The following is a 21,763-nucleotide window of genomic DNA, read 5'->3' as shown; positions in this document are numbered from 1 at the left end:
ATAACATTTGATACTGGGTTTCAGGCCTGCTCAGACATATCCATGTATTATGGGAAGCACCATAGAGGCTCTGGACAGGGCCATGGTAGTGAGTCAGACTCTGTGGGTATGAATGCACATGTGTGTGATGTACCCATGTTAAAATGTTCAAGGAAGAACCAGTCATCTAATTAATGAGAATTCTGGTTAGAGCTCTAATAATGAAGGAAAATATTAGTAGCTTGAATAAAGAACTTGTGCCTTTATTATTCATTAGAAACTGGCAGTAAATAATAGGTTTGCATTTCACAGTTATGAGGCTGCTAATCAAAGCCCAGGGCATTGCTTAAGATCATAATTCATTATCCTTCACAGCGGTAGCCTGGCGAGCCTTGCCTTTATGAATTGCTAACTGGGCACTAGCCTCTGCTAGCGAGGAAGGCTGGTAGTCACATCGCAAGATGAGAACACTGTCTCACATATGGGATGGGCTATGATTGGGATCCTACTCTTGGATCCAGCCTGGTGGAGGGGGGTTATCCCCACTGCCCTTGTTGCAGTAATTCATGATGGCAGGTTGAAAGAGAGCTTGTCTCCTACTGAGAACCCTGGGGAGGCAGAGACTAGCTTTGTTCTAACTCACTCTTCGTGAGTTGGTGTTGGCTTTAGACCCACCCCTCCATACATTACTTTATTCCATCTGGTAGGCCAAATTCTTCTTCCTTCCACTTCCTGTTTCCATTACCATTGGAATTTTTGGACATCTCCCCCATCCGCTTAACACAAAGCAAATACCAAATTTTCGGCTCTTGCTTCCACTTGACGGGGGAAGAGGAATCCTCATCTTCTGGACCTCTTTCCTTCCTCCTTTAGTGTCTTTTTAAAAACTTCACAGATTCTGGTCACCTCTGGTGGGATGAAAGGATGCTGTGCCGCTTAGCTTGACTCGGTTTCCCCCGTTTGCGACATCCTCCCCAGATTTCTTTATTCCTTCAATGACTTGTTGCTCCAGTCCCTTTAGCTGTTCATGGATCCGAGGGCCCATGTATCTCCCTTATGTTAGCATTTAGTGCCTGCTGCACCCATTTCTCTAAAGACAAGAGTGTAGAGCTCTCAATTAGCCTGGTCAGAGGAGATGCCTTGAAATGAATCGATAACCAGCACAATCATACTCCATAACAAAGTTTTATTAGGGTGATGTCAAATTAGAAAACTTCTCTACTTGCCATATTTACCTGACATGACAAGATTTTTCTTAGCTGAATATAAAAGTTTCCCCCAGTCTCTACTACTTGGAAGCAAGGAAACAGACATGCAGAACAGTATCCCTGATACCACAGGTCTAAGGCCTACGAAGTGCTCAGCGAAGCATGCATTATTTTTAAGCTTTGGGCCTGAGAAAGACATCATTCTCCATGTCCCTCCAAAGCAAGGCCATCATGTCTTGGGCTCCCAAGTCTGAAGCCTGCTCTTTGGAGCTCACCAGCAACACCTGCATTTCAAGAGAAGCTAGGTTTGAGGTATCTTTTGGCTTCAAAGGCACAGGTCATGCAGCTGAATTAAAAGCTATTGTGTTGGTCTCTCCAATGAAGATCTGAGCCACACCGACAAGGGGTTGGTCTGGACTGGTGCTTGTCCTTGGTGCCTCAGTGTGGCCTAAATGCCACCAGCTCTAGTATTTTTGTCTTTTTGTTGCCATCCAGTCACCAATGTTGGCATTGGCAAAGGTCAGGGCCCCTGCACAGTCTCCCCCATGTGGAAGGGTCATGCTGCAAAACAGGACTTGCCAGCATGCAGAGGGAACCTGCTTCAGGAGCCAAGAAGCGGTTCCAGTACACACAAGGGAGGGAGGCTTATCATCCGAGGAAAACACAGAATGTGGGAACAAAACCAGCTTTCCCTGGAAAGAGTCCCCTTTGGCTGGCAAGAGGCCCTGCGCTTAACACAGACACACCTGGAGGCAAGAAGCTCTTAGGAGTGGTGGGAAGAACAGTATGGACAGAGTGCCAGCAAGGACAACAGGGCCCCCAACTCATGCAAATTCTCTGAGGCCATCGAGAGTGGGCACTGAACACTCACTTGGCTCTGAACATAGCCCTAGAGTCGGTTAGAACAAGTGGAGTCAGGTCCTAAGAGATAAGAATTATCGCTTATGCGCAGGGGCTCTTCTCTCATGCTATTAATGCTCCATAATTAAGGGAATAGAATCCAAAATCCACGTGAAGGGCCTGGAGAGCTGTCTGAGGACCAGGAGGAGGCATCCCGCTACAGACCCGGCACATCTGGATCATCCCAAAGGCCTGACTCTCCTGGCCTCCAATCCAGCAGTAAAAATGTCTGTCAGATAATTAAATGAGGTTGCATAATACAGAGGGAAGGTAATGAATTCTCATTTCTGAAGGCACGGGAGGATACATGTGACAAGGTTTTGATTCTGTCCAATTTGTGTTCTTAATACTTTTTCTGTCTCTCTCTGTGTCACCTCTTAGGCTGCTGGCATTCCTCAGTGGTCTTGCGTTATTTGTGATTACATCTGCATTTATCAAGCCAATTAGTCCATCTTGGGTTGACCTTGAGTCTGCTCAAGTTTGAGTTCATAGCCTCCCAGGCCCAGGTCTCCCTCGTAGATGTTTTCCTTGCCTGGGGTCTGGAGTGAAGGCTTCTGGTCTAGAGCTAGCTTTGCGGCAGGACTGCTGGGGGAGGAGTCTGGCTCCTGGTAATTCATGGCGAGTTCATCTTGGTTTACGATACATTCCACATCATCCTCTTTCAGTTGTTCCTGGTTTGGAGAGAGAGAGAGAGAGAGAGAGAGAGAGAGAGAGAGAGAGAGAGAGAGAGAGAGAGAGAGAGGTGTCACTTCATGATGAAGGCAGCAAACAGGATCCCCACTGTGTAAGCAAATAGATTGTGTGTTTGTGTGTGTTACATACATACATGCATGCAGGTGGAGGCGCAGGTTGACATCAGGTGTTTTTAATGACTTTTCACTTTGTCCCCCCCCCACTTTTTTGGGACAAGGTTCTCTTTCTCTTGCTAAACCTGAGACTCACCAGCCTGGTTAGATTAGCTGGCTAGTGAGCTCTCTAGGGATCTACTTGTCTCTCTCTCTCTTTAGCGCTGGGATTACAGGCGCATGGCTGGTGCTGGGGATCCCCCCTCAGGTCTTCATGTTTGCACAGCACATACTTTACTGACTGAGGCCTCTCTTCAGAGATGGAGACCCCCTTTTCTTAGAATTAATTTTACTATGGCCCATCTATGCTTGTTCGTGGCACAACATTCTTTGTGTCCACATGAAAACTTGGCTTCCTACACAGCCTCAAAGAATCTCCAAGCCCAAGGTCAGCAGAGGCCCATGACCCATCTCCTTGGGCTGAGGGGAGAAGAATGTGATTTGGTAGATTTTCTTCACTGGCACCCAGGAAGGTCGGCTAGAATCAAGACAGCCAAATCCTGTGTTCTTAAAAAAGTTCCATCCCCGAAGAGAGGAAGGAACGATAATATGAGCAAAGGGGTCAAGATCATGATTGGGGTACCCATGGAAATAGCTGACCTGAGTTAGTGGGAGCTCACTGACTCCAGACTGACAGAACCTGTATTGAATCAGACTAGGCCCTCTGAATGTGGGTGAGAGTTGTGTGGCGTGGGCAGTCTGTGGGGCCACTGGCAGTGGGACCAGGATTTATCCCTACTGCTTGAACTGGCTTTTTGGAGCCCATTCTTTTTGGAGCGATACCTTGCTCAGTCTAGATATGGGGGGGGGTGAGAAGGGTCTTGGTCCTGCCTCAAAGTGATGTGCCAGGCTTTGTAGACTCCCCATGGGAAGCCTTACCCTCTCTGAGGAGTGGATGAGGGGGGGGTGAAGGGAGCAGGAGGAGAGGAGTGAGTGGGAACTGGGACAGGTATGTAAAATGAGAAAAGATTGTATTAAAACAAAAAAAAAATCCCATGCTGATTTTGAAAGGGCACCTGTCTTCCAGCAAAGTCTTGCTGTCGAAGATGTCATATTTCACTTTAAATGGGGTTCTAGGACATTTCTTGAGACAAGTGTCATAAGACTAGGAATGACTGGCATTGACCCTAGAGGACAGGCTAACATCAGAAATGAAGAGATCTGACCAGGAATGGTCACCTCATCCAGAGGGCCCCCTGAAGGGAATGGCATCTCAACTCATCTTCCATTGACTCAGGAGGGTGGCAACAAGTCACCGCACACAAGGGTTGGCTGGGTCACGTTAGGACAGGTTTCCCACCTTTAGCCTACTCTGGGAGCATCTGAGAGCTATTTAAAACAGAAGTGTTGTGTGAGGATTGCTTCTCTCATACTCCTCTGGGAAGCCCCCAGCCGCTGAGGTTGTGGGGGGAAAGAGCCTCCTGTAAGGGAGTGCTGGCTGACGGCTCCTTAGGCCACTTCCAGCTCCCAGACTCTGCTCTTCTTCAGTTGCCTGACACTCAGATTTGCTGGGAATGACTCTAATTGCTTCTCAGTAGGTTTTTTATTCTACTCCCCTGAGCTATAAAGCATAGACCTAATATTCAAAACTTCAAAACACGGCAGTTTGTGAAGAAGCATCACTTTTACATTTTCTAAGTTCATTTTATGATTAAAGATATTGGCAAAAAATAAAAAAAAAATGCCTTTTTAAAAAAGAAGAATAAGCCACCATCAGCAACAACAGAGCAGAGATGAGAAATACTTCTTGGTGCGGTGAATGTCAAAATCGCTTCCTTCTCAAGCTAGAGAGGAGGAGCCCTGAGGCCTCTAGCTCTTTGGGACTCACCCGGCTTGCCCCACCTGACTGGTTTACTCACCCCATAGGCCTGAGGACTGGTGAGCAGCCGGGAGACGGGGCCACACCATGCGGGCAACGTGGTGGTCAGCGGAGGACCCGAGTGGGTTAAGATGGGCTTTAGATATCTGGGGTGGGGGCTGTTAAGGAAAACTTGTCAAAAGGAAGTTAGACTTTCATTTCTCTCTCAGTAGAAACCTTTGCATGCCCAAATAGACAGTTATGCTCACCTTTAAATCTTCGGCTCCCTCATTTAGGAAGCGATTTGGTCTGCAAGAATTGCTGATTTTAATCTTTGCTCTACACACTGTTGTGGCTCTCCAGATGGCCTTTCAGCATGCAGAAATGGCGAAGGGGCTGCACACGTTAGAGAGAGATGCAAAGATCCCCTTGGTCCCACCAGCCCCCACACCACGCCAGTCTGCTTAGAGAATGCATTTATAAGAACTACCTAGAACAATAGCATAAAAAATGTGTTTCCTAAAAATTGAACATGAGCACACATGCACACACACACACATACACACATAATAAGGAAGAAAGAGAGAGAGAGAGAGAGAGAGAGAGAGAGAGAAACACCAGTCATTTCCACAAAGAAGCAAGAGGTATTTCATAAAATGCTCAGCTATTTCAGAACTGGGTAGTCAACATGGAATGTTCTCCAAGATTCTTCATTTTCAGTATTCAATACAGTCACTTTATACTTTATACACCAGCGCACTTCTATACAAAATTATGCAAATCAGCTGCTGCTAGGTTTGTTCTATTGTCTAGCACCTGTCTTTCCCACCTCTTCATCCCAAAGTGTTCTAACCAGTTAAAAGGAAAACCTGTTCATCTGAAGCCAGTGTGCTTCCCTCCAACCTATCAATAACGAAATCCCCAGAGGCAGCCGCATGTGGCATTATTATTATTGTTGTTATTATTAACTGAAAGAAAGTAGTGGGATTCTTTTACCATTATATTAGAAACGACTTTTAAGTTTATATTATTTCCTCTGCTGGAGAGTATTTCACTTCGTCAACTTTCTGCAAAGCATCGCTAAGAAGGAAAGCAGTTGACACCGGTTGGCTTGTGAAGGTCTGCAGCCAGCCACAGGCACTTGGGAGTGAGACGATGGGGGATGACTGTAGGAACCACCCATAGCTGGAGAACACCTCTTTCCCTCCTTTTACTTATTTGCTATAGGAACAGAGCAGGGAGCTCTGATCCTCTCTGACTGCAGATCACTTGACAGTAAAGCATCGACGAAGCTGGGAATCCTGGGAACACGGCCTAGGTGTGCTGGGAGGGAAATGACTGATACAATGTACAAGCCAGTCTACAGTGTTGCAAGTAAACGGGAAGCTTGCTTCCTTTAAGATGAGCGGCTGGTAAGGCCAGTTGATGGGCAGGGAAGAAATTATCCTTCAGAGACTAACTTTGCTGTCACATCTTGTAAGCACATACACAAATCTGAAAGCCCATGATGATATCCTATTAATTTTCATTAGAGTGTTATTTCCTTCATTTTCTGGATGAAGGGATCAAGGCCTAGAGATATTATAATTTTATATAACCTAAAGTCTTCCTTTGCAACTTTGGTTGTGAGCCTTTTATGGCTGAGTCATCCCTCCATGCCCCTCACCTCTTGCAATTTTGAAAACACCATCAACCTCTCTGCCTTATTTAGTGTTTTATTGCTTTGAAGAGACACCATGACCATGGCAACTCTTATAAAGGAAAACATTCAATTGGGGTGGCTTACAGTTCAGAGGTTTAGTTCATTATTGTCATGGTGGGAAGAATGGTAGCGTGCAGGCAGACATGGTGCTGGAGAAGGAGCTGAGAGTTTTGCATCTTGTTACACAGGCAACAGGAAGTGAACTAAGACACTAAACCTTGTTTGAGCTTCTGAAGCTTCAAAGCTGGTCCCCAGAGACACAGGTCCTCCAACAAGAACATACCTACTCCAACAAGGTCACACCTCCTGTAATGCCAAGCTTTCAAACACATGAGTCTATGGGGGCCATTCCTATTTAAACCACCACAAACTCCTTGGGAACTTATCAAGGCAGAGTCAGGGATGTCAGGTGATCCACAGAGTTCTCTAAAAGTGAACTTTGGAGTCCCTTTGTGCTGGTGAGCTGAGCCCCTTCTGAGCCAGGGCAGGAGGACATGGTGTCCTGTCAGGGTTTACCATACACACGGGCCCTTGAAAATCTGTAGGAAGATTTTTTACTGGTTAACTGAAGAGCAAGGAAAACCGAGCCAACTTGGTTTCTCGAGACCTCAACAATGTCCTAGGGGTGCCACCATGGTCAAGGCTCTAGGAGTGTGAGAGAGGCCCAAGAAACCTCTATCCCCAAAACAGTATTATTTAGATAAAGCACAAATTTAAAGTTATGTCAAAAACATTCTTTTAATCCTGATTGAAGTACCTCTTTAAATTATGAACAATACTTCTAGAGCAAACCCTTAAAGGCTAAATTCTAGGGTTTTTTTTTTTTTGGGTGGGGGGAATATTAGAACCTAAATCGAACAGAAGCATTTAGCTCCTTCTGGACAGGGTCTACAATTATTCAAAGACGACACAGACATGAACATCAGCTATACTGTACAACTGATGATCCAGTTATTAACCCTCCCGAGCCTCAGGCTTATTGTAGATATTCACTACAGTAACATAAACAGAAGGGCTTTAGACTTACTATTCAGATGCTATTTTTTATGGTATTTAGGATTAAGCCTAAGGTTTCATTCATGTTGGGAAGAAACTCTACCATTGAGCTAGCTACACCCCTTAGCCTGCTTTTTACCTTTATTTTGAGATGGCGGAAGTGGGGTGGTGTCTCAATAAGTTGCCCATGCTTGCCTTGAAATCGCGGTTTTCCTGCCTCAGTCTATCCAGTACCTGGGATTCCATGCTTTTGCCCACCAGGCCGGGAACATTTGTCTGACTTATAAAAATTGTTTTTGATGTTCTAGTCCTTGGCTAAGTAATGGTGTGCATCAATAGTGAGGGTAAACACGGCTGCCATGCAGGCATTGGTGCAGCATTGTGATTTACAGGCTCTGAAGCAGATCTTGTGTCCGGACAGCTGTGTTGATCAAAAACTACTGAGTAGGGGTTAGCAGGAAGGGATGAGGGAGGGAGAGGTGGGGAGCCTCTGCTGGTGTGTGACTCCCGGCAAACATACGATGCGCTCTGACTGTTCTGTAGTAAACCCCAGAAAGCATGACCTCTGTGAATGATGGGAGACATGAAGCTCCATGCATTGTCATAGAGATGTGGGGCCGAGGCTGTACTCTCCAACATCTTGGTTGGCTTAGTGATGGCCATATAGGATGTGCTCGGCCTCTGGTATACGATGCTATTCAAAGGTGGTGTGGGGTGAGGGATAGAAGTAGTTTCTGCATGAGTGCCCGAGAAGAACGAGAAGACCGATGCATGAGGCTTTTCTGAGGATGGAAGGTGGTCAAATGGACGACTTGAGCTCGTATTACTAGACAGTGGGGATCCCAGGAAGAGGGGTGATGACACATAATAAGAAATTACCTTTGTGCTTCACCACTCACCCACCCCCACACCCCACCCCACTCCCTCCCTCCCACTTGTTTGTTACTACACACCCCACTAGTGCAAGACAGAGATGAGCACCCACAGAAGCAGAGTAGCGATGATGTGAGAAGACGGAAGGCTTCATTTCCAGCCTGTAGCACCCTTGGGTGCAGGGCTATCCCTTTTATCTGTGGATAGTATTAACCACTCAATAAATGATTGCTAAATAATAAAGACACCAGCTAAGCGAGGGCAGATAAAGGCTCAGGGGAAGCCAGCAGACCTGGCCTGAGACTGTGGACTCTCTGCTCACAGCGTTCTGCCCTCTCCTGGAGACAGACTAACTGGACCTGCCTACTAAGATGATGGAATGGAACCAGGGGAGGCAGCAACTTTCTGGTTCTTCATTGCTAAGCAGTATCGGAAAAGCAGCTGGATCTCCAAGGTTACCTGAATTATTAAAAAGCAAGAAAAATCTTTTGATCTACAAAAAAAACCCTCAACAGCAGATTTTACAGAATGTGTTATTTTTCTCATTAGGGCTCTCGTGCGTGTTTTGGGAGGCTGAGTCCTCAAGGGGCATTTGGCTATGGTTAGTTTTGCTTCCCCTGTAAACTGAGAATGCACTGAGACAAAATGCTAAGCTCTTGGGGGAGACCAGGGGCTTTTCTCATTTTCAAAGGCACTAGTGCTTTGGTTCAGGAAGGAGTGGAAGCTGGAACCCAGTCGGAGATTGAACGCACGCGAAATAGGAAAGGCCATTAGCAAACGCCTTTCTCCTTTGGCCAGAGATACTAGAGCAAAAGTCTGTATTCATTTGCACTAACAACTGAAGTACCCAGCCGCAGGAAAGCCTCTCATCTCTGTTCTGTGTTGAGGCTTGGGTTACTGTGGATCATCATGCTTTATGTATTTATATAAGTTGCTACAACTAATGGATGCACAGTTCACTGGTGTTTGCGCCTTGTCTAAGTAACTTTTCACAGATTGGTGACAAGCAAAGACCCAGCTCATCTTCCCCCTTTAAAGCCCCATTACCCCTTTGTATGGACTCTAGATTTGTTTTCTTTCTCGGAGTCCTGTGTTGGTTAAAAGTCCTTGCTTCGACGTGATGTTAAGTCGAGACAGAGCCTTTAAGGGATAAGTGGGATGTCATGAGGTCATCAGTGTATATCATGAGGTCATCACGTGTGTCATGAGCTCATCAGTGTGGGTTTCCCATGCTGTGATTAGTGTCCTCAGAAGAAACTTGCAGTGTCTCTCTCTACTGTAGGAGAGGCTTTACCAAAACTTGACTCTCCTGCCATCTACTCTTAAATTTTCAGTTTCCAGACCAGTGAGAACATAAATTTATATGTTTTGAAACCAACAAGGCTATGGTATATTGTTATAGAAGCCACAGTCGAATAAGGTATCTATATCTCTGGCCCTTGAGTCTGGTTTTGAGATCCTTTTAAGTTTATTTTTTTTATCATACGTTTTTGTTGTTTTGTGTGCCAAACTAGGGAACTAGGGCAAGACAGGAACACAGAGGCAGGGTGACAATGATGTGAGAGGGTGGAACACTCCTTCCCAGCTGCACCCCTTGCATTCCCTTAAACTAGCCTCAGAACTCAACTCACCTAGAGAACCTTGCTACAAATTCTGAGTGCAGAGATCTCTGGAGATTCGGATTCAGAAGTGCTGGAGCCCCAGAAAGGGTCTTGTCATTTAACCAGCTGGCCTGGAACTCCCTCTGTGAATCAGGTCAGTTTCAAATTCATGACAGGCATCCTCCTGCAGCCTCCCATGTGTTAGGCTGACAGGTGTGAGCCACCATCGCTGGTTTTATTTATGTATTTTTAGGGACTCTTTTATTTATTTTTAACAAGCAATGCAGCCGACCAAGGATCAGGTAAGTCTGGAACATCATGGAGTCTCTTTGGGATGCATACTGCCACCATTTCCTATAAACCTTGCAGGGGAGGGCAATTAGGATGCCTTTTTATCTTTACATTTACAAAGCTTAGGATGAGGGCAAGAAGCAGCCTACTTGGCCCTGAGCCCACGTCTACGCAATGGCCTCTGATGGCTGTTTTATCTTGTCTGAGTGACGACACAGATACTTGGTCTGAGACAATGAATTCTTGATGTTTGTCTTGGATTATCAGAGCATAGGTCTTGGCTTGTGCGGAAGAAAATTCTGTCCTTTCTGGGAGCACTCACATGAGCCTGTAATCTACTGGCTTGGTAAATGGATGACATGCTTGCCAGGACCCAGTTTTATACAGAAGAAAAGTGTCTTGAGGTCAGGTCTTTAGGAACACTCTGCTCCACTCCTAAGTATTCCCATTTATCTTGTTTTCTCAATAGTAGAGGCGGGTGCTATAGTCCCATTTTATAAATCAATAAGCCTGGGAGCAGACAACTTTCTGAGTTCCAGTCTTTTTAACCCACAATTAACTGCATCTCCTGAGTACTTTCAGCTGCCAGTGCCAGCAGAGTTAGTGAGGGATGAATGTCAGGTGGGTGAGAAGGGTAAGTGCATGCCGGACCGGATGCCAAATTGACTCTCAGCCCTTAGGTCCCTGCAGAATACCTGGGCTTTACATGTTCTGGCTCTCGCCCATCGGAGTCCCACAGTTCTGTTTACAGAGCATGCAGGGGCAGGGTTAGCAGAGGACACCCAGACTCACACACACCCAAGTGTTCTTTGATTCCAGTATACACATCACATCCTTTCTGTTTGGTTCTAGGGAAATGCATCCTAACAAAGTGTGTTCTTCCTCTTCCCGCTGGATATGTGAGATTGTATCATCCGATGGTCGCTGTCTTGCCTCAGTGGTTAGGCATGTAATGGGCCATTGTGCAGAGTTGGCATGTGGGGGTCAGATGGCAGGAAGGGTTCTCCTCCATCCCTCAGCTCCCTGGATGAAAGAGGAATTCTAGCCGTGCAGCGTGCTTGCAGAGACTGGCTAGCTGGAGCCATGTCTTCACAGCAGCTACTCTGAAAAAAAAGCAGAGGACAAAATCCCTTTTTTGCCCCCGGATCATATGTCACATTCTGGCTTTAACACAATAGAAAGGCAGATGACACTAATTCATTCACAGAATCACATATGCTCTTTCGGTCAACAGTTGTGCATTCCATTCAGAGGAAACTGCCCTGGACTGCAGGGCCACAAAGGAAGAAACAAATTCCTGAATAAACATCTTCAAGGGCCCTGGATTGCCTAGAGGAAGCCAGTGTCAGGTGAGCGGAAACCCTTAGTCTAGTCCCTGAGCTCTGTCCCTCACATGGTCTTCTGCTGAGACCCCTCTAGTCTAGTCTCAGAGTTCTGTCCCTCACATATCCTTCTGGAGAAGGCTGTCCCCTAAAGCCCAAGTGATGTGCTTCCTCCTCCCAGGAGCCTTCTTTAGTCCTGTCCTGCTGAACGGTTTCAGGTCCACAGCGCTTTGACCGCCACGTGTACATGCCTGTCTGAAAGCATTTGCCATATTGCTTCAAAACTGTTTACAACACGATTGCCTACTCTAGACTCTGACCTCCTTGATGGCAAGATCTTTATTATATTTGGTTTTTTTTTTCTCTCTAGTGATTGGGATCGAACTCAGGGCCTTGTGTTTTACCAGGTGAGCACACATGATTATATTCGAAAAGGTTTTTCATTATAGTGGGGAAGAGGGAATTGGCAAACCTTATAAATCTAACACATAGGTTAATAAATCTTCATAAAACAAGAAACCATGCCCACTTGGAAACATGACTTGGTTGTTCACCTGCAAAACCCCTTGCCCGTGTTGCATCCTCATCCAAGTGTCCCTCTCCTCCCTGATATCAGGGACCTGACATCCTGATTTTACAGGAACCATGTCATGGAGTTTGCACTATGGTTTTTATCGCCCATAAGTACATTCCTGCACACTACAGTTTCTCTTGCCCACTAAGAAAAGGGTGTACGTCTTCTGATTCCCGGGCTCCTCCCCAACATTTTCAGGTGTTTTTCCAGCCTGTCTGCTGATGATCTAGTTGACCTTGGGCGTTTCTCACAGTCTGCATTGTGCTGACTGGAGTTCATGTGAAAGTCAAACTTTCTTTTGCCCTGGGCACTTCCTGCCTATTTCCAGGTGGATCAGATTCAAGCTCTGTTCCTACCCCACTGTCGCCCTTGGTGTGGGCCCAGCAGTCACCGACTGACTGACAGGTAAAAAAACAGGTCGTCTGTTTGTGTATTGGGAATTGCAGACTAATGAAATTCTATCTCTAGAGTAGTTTTAATAAGTAGACTATTTTTAAGAGGCGTTCATTCATTTGGTGGATTCGTTGGAGCTCTTGCCATGGAAGACATGCCCGAGCCTTTCCATGTGTCCACCAGTGTTTAACATAAGGATTCATTTCCTCAGTATTTCTAAAAGTGACCATTGTTTTTGGTTAAATATCATTGTGAAGTGGTAAGTTTAAATTTATTTGATTCTAGTTATTATTGTTGATGCTCAAATTGACCCATCTTTGCTTAGTGAGAGTCTTTAAAGACACCTCCTCAGTCTTAGTGACAGGATTCCGGTGTTGTTTTTCTTTTTCTGAGACAAGATCTCACCATGTTTCCCTGGCTGTCATTCATAGTGATCTGAATTGACCTCAAATTCATAGAGATCTGTCTACCTCTATGTAACATGACGGCCGGCTTGTTGGGGTTTCTGTCTCACCCGGTACCCCACAACCGGCAAGTCCCAAAGAAAATTACACCCAGGACTCCTTAAGGTTATAAACTGATTGGCCCATTAGATCAGGCTACTTATTAGCTCTTATAACTTATGTTACCCCATTATCCTTATCTACGTTAGCCACATGGCTTGGTACCTTTTTCAGCTGGGCAAGTTACATGCTGCCTCTTCGGTGGTCTGCGCAGGAGTAGCTGAGGAAGTTTCCTCCTCCCTAGCCTTCTCCTATTCTCATTGCCCTGCCTCCACTTCCTGTCTGGTTGACCCACCTATACTTCCTGCCTGGCCAATCAGCGTTTTATTAAAATACATGATTGACAGAATACAGACAATTTTCCCACACCACCTCTATTTCCAGTTTCATTATCTTTGACATCATTCTTATCATCTGTATGACTATTGTTCTCAGATTCATCTTATACATATCTTGACTCATACCCTAGATCAAAGATTTCTCTGAAATTTCCTATTTTCTTTTAGTTAAAAGGTGGCATTTCAAAACCAGACTCTTGATACTTTAGGATTGCTACATACAGTGGAATAGAAGTAAATGACATTGAGCTTCCTATTTAAGTAAAACAAATAAATAGTTAACACATGCATATGATACACACATACACATACCTAAATACATACATACATACATATATATGCAGTCTGGTTTGGAGCTCTTCATCATATATATCCATGGGGCAATTACTTTCCTCACAGCTAATTTTAGGATACTAATTTGACATGGTTGCGTGTGGAGCTGGGGAGGTTGTGTAGTTGTGTGAGTTGCTTTTATCAGCTACCCTTGTGTATTTCAGATTCAATATCTCCTGCTTTCTTACGGATACTTCCACCTGAAGTTCCAGTTTCTAATTACTCAGGACATGATGAAAATAATTAGAATTTTCCATAATTATTCATTTGTTATCTCCCATACTGCACACAGCAGACACAGAATATTTCTGCTGCCACCATAATAATTACCAAAAAATGTTAATTTTTGCATATTCTATTTTTTGCATTAACACCTCTTTTGTATTTTAGTTTCCCATTTACAAAACACTATAGTAATGAAAGATAGCAGCCCCTTATTTATATTGCCTGAACGTGTGGCTATTAATATTTTCCTAGTCCTAGCTGTTCAAGCACTGTGTGTCAAATGCTCCCCATCAAATCTTCTGTCAATGTCTCACAAGTCATGTAGATTGAAACTTGTTATTCAATAGATTTCTCAGGAAAGGCTCATGGGATCAATATTCTCTGAGTTCTTGTATATTGATAACATCAGTGCCCATTATATTTTGAAAGTCAATTTTTCTGGAAATAAAATCATTTGATTTTTTTCTTTGAGTATCTTAAATATATCACTCTCTTTCTTTTGACACAGAAGTTGCTCCTGAAAGTATAATGAAAATGTAACTCATGTGCTTTTCTCCTCGACGCTCAAAGGGCTTTTTCCTTGGAATTTATTAATATTACTAACATTTGTCTGATGCTGTCTGTTCCAGGCTGATGGTCGTAGGATGAGGCATGCTCTACAAGCAGTTCCAAACCTGTTATTTCAGGAACGGTCTCTTGATGTAGAATTTGCTGTTTCCTTGCTCTTGTGGTCTGAATATGAAATGTTGACCCCAAACTCACGCTGGATGGCTGGGTCGTGACGGTACTATCCTCACGAATGGATTAACAACCCATGGATGACTGAAAAGCATGGCAGAGGGTGGGGTCTGGCTGAGGAAGTAGGTCAGCCGGGGGAACAAGATGTTGAAGGTGTTTCGGGTCTAACATTCTTCTCTTTTTCTTCCTACTTCCTGGCTACCACACGTAAACAGCCCGCTCCGATGCCTGGGCTCGCCGTTGTGATGTTCACCTTTGGCGAAAGCAGGGCAGCCAGCTAAGCGCAGGCAGAAACCTCTACAACTAGGAGCCAGAAAACCTTTTCCTCCTGTCGGATATTTGCCTCGGCTCTTTCGCCACAGCAGAAAAAGCATGCATGTGTGTTGTCTTCCTTCTCTAGGGCCCTGGTTTCCCGGATGTTCAACTCCCTTTGCTTGCCTTTGATATTTGTCACTTTCTCTCAAATTCTTCTTATAGTCTTCTTTCTTTTTTATTTAAATTTTTATCCTTTTCACCAGCTGTTATTTTTTTCTGAAGGTATTATTCATTTTGCTTATTTGGTTTATATTTTATGTAATTTAGCCACGATTTCTAAAATGATTTTTTTCTTTTAAATTATTTTTGGAGTTTAAGTTTTTATGATTCTGATTAATGTTCTTTTGTGTCTTGGATCACTTGCACATTGCTTTCTAACTTAGCTAATGAGTGATGGTCTAGTTCTGATTTACTTTATAGCTGTATTTTTGGTCATACATTCCTTGTGTATGTTATTTCTGTTTTATTTTTTTCTTGTAAGAGCTACCTAGGACCTGGCTGTCATTTTTTTTTTTTAGTATTCATTTTTATGGGCTAAATTATGGGTTTTTTTTTGAGCTTATGGAAAGACTTGGGTTTCAGGAAACTATTTCCAATTCCAGAGTCCCTCTTCTGTTTTATTTAACATGGCATTAAATATGGTGGCTTGTGTTCTGAGCTTTGCTGCCTGCTTACTGCCCCTGCCCCCCCCCCCCATCCCCGCTAACCTGGACCTCACATATATTTAGATTCCACTCAGTGCAACTTCTCCCCCTGGCCTGGTGGACTATCCTGAGAGCTTGTAGCCTTCTTGTCTGCTGTAGCCCCTTCAGCTCCCCCCTGCCACAGAGACCTCTCCATTTCTCCCGAGAGAGTGGGTGCTCTCCACTCCCTGAACATCTTTCATGTTTGTGTTCATGTTTCAAAGCATCCCAACTTCCCAGGGATGCTGTCTGCTCTTAGGGGCTTCCGCTCCCAGCTTCTCTCAGATACCCACTACTCAGTTGCTTTCTCTCGCCTTCTGTCCAGATGCTTGTGTTTCTACCCACTTGTCATCCGGGTCTTGTGAGACAGCTTAACCCTGGTTTGGCTGGAAACGTGTCCCTTGGGCGTCTGGTTTTGTTATCTAACTGTTCCGCCCATTTTTATAAAGGCGTTTGTAGAGATTCAAAGACTGTAGTGTTGATACCATAACCACCCTCCTAGAGTCCTCCAGAGTGCTCGAGCTGCCTGAGACCCGCCCCTGATCAAACAGTGTCCCTCAGAATTATCAAAATGAACATCCAGGGTCACGGCCAGGTGAGCTGGGAAGTCAGATGATGCCTGGAGCTATGGTTCTCCACCTTCCCCGGCAGAGGATTTATCTCTGAAAATGTACCAGCATGTTTGTCATCTGTATGCAATTTTATAGGACATTACAGAGCTCCCAGATGTCTGGAAACTCATCCCCATTCCCCCAGAGACTGGAGTTAGGAAACCCAGGAATGATTAAGACCAAGGGCAGATTAAGGACCGATAAGTAGAATGCTGACGTTCCTGTTTGTCCCCGGGGTTGGTTTTAGCAGCTGTAGCTATAGGATCTCCTTATCACAGGCTAAGATAAATCTATTTGGCTCCTTGGCTCCAGACAATCCAGGGACAGAGAAAGGGCATCAATGTTTGTTGGAAAGCTTAAAGGAGAGACGGGAGCGTTCTCAGATACCAAAGCACCAGCGTAAGTAGGGCAAATGGACTCAAGATAAACCAGCAGACATACCGGGATCAGGAGGAAACCCTAGAATTCATCTAATCTACACCTTTGGATCTTTAGAAGAAAGCCTAAACCCAGTCTCTACTAGCTAGTCACCTGACTGCATCAGAAGCTCCTGCTGTGTTTGTTAAAATGAAGTCTTCTGGGCCCTTGAAGTTGACCCTCTCATGTCGGTGGACTGAGACCTGCGACTGTGGACCCTGTTCCAGCATGATCTCAGCTCTTCTTAGTTCATTAGACCTGCAAACCAATCTATTTACAAATGAGGTTGCATTTTGAGGTCCTGAGGTGAGGGCTTCCACATATCTTTCTTGGCAAGGGAGGGGGTGTTGGGAAGTGCAATTCAATCTATAATACCTAACTACTCTGGGGTCATCCAAGTCTGTTATTTATTTATTTACATTACTTTTTTTTTGGAAGTAAAAGGACAGACTAGGCTTGAATCACAGCTTTGCTACTGATTACCCATGAATGACTAAATTTTTGACATACTCGAACTTTGTAAAATGGAAATAACTTATCATAGTGACCTCATAATGGAGAGGACTAGAAGAGATGAAAATAGACATAATTTCTAGCACCATTCTGGGCCCATAACCAGCACTCACTCAATAGATATCAGCTACTATTATTATTTTTTCACCATTTCCTTTGAGGAGTTATGAGTATTAGAAATTAGATATTTCAGGGATGGAGAGATGGTTCAGCAGCTAAGAACACTGGCTGCCCTTCTAAAGGACCTGGGTTTGATGCCCTTAGTAACTCGCACAATAGCTAACAACCCTGAATAATTCTAGTTCCAGGGGCTCCAACACCCTCCTCTGGACTCTTCAGACACTGCACACACGCGGTGCACATACATACACACAGACAAAACACCTATACACACAAAATAAAGATAAGTAAATCTTTAAAAAATAAATACAATCAGTCAAGTTACTCCTGTGACATCAACCACATGCCTGCAGAATTCACCGTACTTCTTTGGCTGGCTGCTGGGTCACTTAGAAAGATATTGCAGAGTCTCTCCCGTAAGTCCCCAAGAAGATACTGTTCACTGTATGAAAATGACACAGCTTCACAGCATAATATTTCAATCAAGCACTTAGAGGATCAGAGCCCTCCTCACCCAGGAGTGGCTATGTCTTTATAAAAGTGAGGTAGAAGTGGGGCTTTCACATGGAGCAGCAGGGTTTTAATGACACCTTTGTTCAGCCTTCTCTCGCTTTGTTTGTTCACAGTTCCTAGCTGTCCTTGAGGCCACCTTCTAAATTTCCCACCATTCAATGGTCACTTTTTGCTCTTGGCCATTTAGCAAACTGCTTAGTAAGATATCTGTGCTGACTCTTTGAATAAGACAAAGCTAACACACACACACACACACACACACACACACACACACGAGATTGGTAATGCAGTCTTGACCACCATAACTCACTGATTTGCTATAGATATACTGAGTTGTTTTTGAGCTGTGGAATGAAAGCGGTTCAGGAGGAATGAGGAACTCTGTTTTCTTGGAAAGGACACAGAGAAGAGTTCTATGTTACTGTCACGTGCTATAATCTCTTGCAAACTTTACTCTTGTGCTGTCTGCAAGTTGGGCAAAGAGCTCGAGGGATGCAGCTTTTGTGAGTCCTCATCACGCATGCAGAAATGGGAATTTTAATGGTGCAGATGCCCAAGGGTCATTCATGCGGGAAGTAATCTCCCACAGCTCACTGGCTCACCAAGGTGGACTTGTTGGGGTATTTGTTACTCCTCAGTGTCCTTCCTGGACAGAGCAGGCGCCTATTCATGTCTTCCCAGGACAAGCCAACGGCATTCCTCCCATTCTCATCTGCTAGTCTGCCCACTGCCCGCTTGATTTCTCTGATGTCCAATTCCCTTCTCTTTCTGGTACTTGAAACAGCTGCATCTGGATCCTTGAGGTAAATTGGATATATGACCAATGCTGACCCATGTATCATGTTTATAAGTAACAAGGTTTTATTTATTTATTTATTTGAGACAGGGTTTCTTTGTGCAGCTCTGGCTGTCTTGAAACCGAACCAGGCTGGCCTCGAAATCACAGAGATCCTCCTGTCTCTGCCTCCTGAGTGCTTGGATTAAAGGTGTGTGCCACCACTTCCTGGCACAAGGATTACTTCTATACGGACACATGGGCATCTGTCTGACTCTTTGCTACAGTGACCAAGGGTGAGGGCGTAGCCACTATCAGCATTCGGATCACCTTGAGTTAATACATGGTGAGCAGTTGTGCCCAGAGACTTCATCCACCTCTTCTTCGCCTTTAAGCGAGAGAGAAACAAAACTGTTAGATGAGCCACTGAGATTTCAGGAACATTTGCTACAGCACAGCCTGTCTATCTCAATATGACTACTATGCTTTTACTATGCCTTGTCAGAGATGCTTGGGTTCTCATAGGCAGTCAGGGTTGAATAGGGATATTAATACACCCATAATGAGATATCCTAGAGATGACGTTATGTTTAAACACAAAATTTATTTATGTTTCACATAGACTAATTCAGTACTCTACTGGTGATTTTATATTTTTGTGTGTACCTGTGTTTTGACCCACCCATCTCATGAGGTTGGATGTTGAAAGGAATATTCTACTGGTGGCTTCACGTTCATGATGAAGGAGTTTCAGATTTGAATTTTGGATTTTTAGATCTGGATTTTCAGATTCAGGGTTCAATATTGTATTCTTTATTTTATTTTTAAAGTGCTGAGCTATTGAAATGATCCTAAAACCCATGATGGATAGTCACATAAAGTCTGCAAACCATTTTATGGGCATATCTGGCCTTTCTGTTGCCCCTGAGTGAAGAACAGTGCTCCCGGGAGGAGGAAGAGCACACCCCAGTGCTTTCTTTCCTCAGCCCCTACCAGAATGTTTGGGACTAAGTTCCCTTAGTCAGTGGACTCACTTTTTCTATGGGATTTTACTGCTCAAATGTGCAAGGATCCAGATTCGGGCTGGATCTTTGTCTCGTGAACTTTATGCTGTAAGCATAGGCCCGTGGACACTGAGGATTCAGATTCCAGTGCATCCTGCTGACTGATAAACTGTCTTGCAAAGACACGACCGCTGTACTGAACTGTTAAAGATGGGCTTAGAGGTCTCCATCATGATTGCCCGTAAGACTACACCTGCAGGGTGATTCCCTGCATTTCCTTCTAATCTCATTGGCCACGCTCTTTCACAAGCTTTCCTGAAATGAAGCTCGATCCTTTCTAATGTGCTTCTGTCTCCCTGGGTCTTCACATATGCTGCTCACTCCAGGTGGACACCCTGGCATGTGGGAGTCCTTTACCCATTCAGCCACATGCAGATCATGTGTCTCTGAACAAAGACCCTTTGATGTTTTCTTTCCCACTCTCTCAGGACCCCTTACTCCCTGTCTTACAGAGAGTCCTCATTAAAGCACGGCGCTCTTTCTCCTGCCATGCCTTGCTTGAACCAGAGATGTTTTCCTTTTAGCTTTTTATCTTGGGGGAGGGGTCACATGAAATTTCATCCAAATAGAAGTGTTCTGTGAAGGATAGAAACCCCGGTGCCTATGCCAAGGTTAAAAATGCCACGTACTTCAAAAGACAAGACTGATTTATGAAGGTGGACATGAAAGATGTCCTGCAGAACCCATGTCACCTCATCTCCATCATATACTTATTATAGATATTACCTTTGCACATAGACTCTTAGGTCTCTCCTTAAAACCTGTAGGAGAGGGTGGTGCTTGCCTGCCCAATGCCTAGTCTCCCTTTCTTACAGTAAAAGCCCTAACTTTCCCAAGTAGTCTACTTCTGCAGCAGATTAGGTAGCCAACAAAATGGAAGGAATTGATAGATAGAGTTTCTAACTACTTAAATAAAACATTAATCGTATCCCTTTTCCCTTCTTGTCTAGAACTTGAAAGCATCTTCTGAGACTCGGGAGCCATTTTGAGGTCAAGAGTAAACTTTGGATAAATAGAAAGCACACATTGGGACTGGCACAAAGAAAAAAATAATGGGATTGTAATCGTACCAATAATATCACTGATCTCCTCTGTTCCCTGCCTCAGTTTACCTAAAGCCAGTCCTCTCTAACTGGGCCTCCTTTCTCCGCCTGCTGTCTTCCCCCACACATTCCCAGCACCAGGGTAGAACCCCTCTGCCCTGCCTACTGTTCTGACGGACTGGAATCTTGGAGTCCAGGAGCCAAAAGCAAACTCTCCTGGTTTAGGTGGCCTCTGCCAGGTGTTTTGCTACAGTAAGGACAAAAATAACTAATACACGGAGCCAAAAGCAACCTGGCCAGGAGCAGGTCACCTCAGGCAATGTTTCTTTGTTGCCATCTCTGTGACTACTAGAGAACTTCCTCACCAAAGCTCTGCAAGCCAGCTTCCAAGGGGGCCGTTCTGGTTCCATGTGTTACACCAAAATTATTGTAGCCCGCTTTTCCTCCTGTGAGGCTGCGTGCATCTGGAGGGAGGGCCACTGTCGCTCACTCCTCTTCGTGCCCACAAGGGCTTGGTGCCCAGTGACCAGAAACGAATCCTTTCAAGTGACGTTTGATGGATCAGATTGAGACTGAAGAGCGATTTGAGGTTGGCATGCTAATTCCCTTAGGATTTTATTTTGAATTTCGCTGGTAGGTAATAAAGTCTTGGGGGTATGGCACTGATGAACTCCTTCGGACCCGTTATTGGAAGGAAAGGAAAAAAAAGTACAGCCGCAGATTTCAGCTACGGATTCCCCAGGGCAGTTCTTATTTGCTGTCACATTTTCCTGCCATAAAACTGTGTCCCTGGAAAGCCCTGAAGCAGCCTCACCAGGAAGAATGCCTCGCCTGACTGTTCTAGCCTCCTCAAGAGGCAAGGCCTTTCCCCTGGGACAGGGGATCAGAGATAACTGGCTCCTCAGGCACGGCTGCCCGGCTCCTCTGCAAACCCCAGCCCTGTCCCCTTGGCTCTCCCAAGGCACTCTGGGAGGGTCCTTCATGCTTGAGTTGCAAGATTAAATGAATGTATGTTTGGATAAGATGCTTTTAGGCTCCAGATCAAAGTTTTCACCACTGGGGGTGGGGGGGTGTCTAGACCCCTTTCAGC

At 44.8% G+C, this 21,763-nt stretch overlaps 1 protein-coding gene across 1 annotated transcript in view; it reads right to left on the bottom strand.

Moving 5' to 3' along the window:
- Positions 1–1,148: 1,148 nt before the first annotated feature.
- Slc9a9 (solute carrier family 9 member A9) overlaps positions 1,149–21,763 on the bottom strand; it is a 551,770-nt gene continuing 531,155 nt past the window's right edge. The window contains exons 15-16 of the mRNA XM_048452510.3: positions 4,792–4,897; positions 1,149–2,758 (exon numbers count right to left, since the gene is read on the bottom strand). Of these exons, the coding sequence (XP_048308467.3) occupies positions 2,531–2,758; positions 4,792–4,897 (334 nt within the window). The 3' untranslated portion in view covers positions 1,149–2,530. The remainder of the gene's footprint in view (positions 2,759–4,791; positions 4,898–21,763) is intronic.

The sequence above is a fragment of the Myodes glareolus genome, chromosome 4 (genome assembly GCF_982192425.1).
Source record: "Myodes glareolus chromosome 4, mMyoGla1.1, whole genome shotgun sequence".
Lineage (NCBI taxonomy): Eukaryota > Metazoa > Chordata > Mammalia > Rodentia > Cricetidae > Myodes > Myodes glareolus.
The sequence above is the reverse complement of the archived record's forward strand: the minus strand, read 5'-3'. Positions and strand labels throughout refer to the sequence as shown.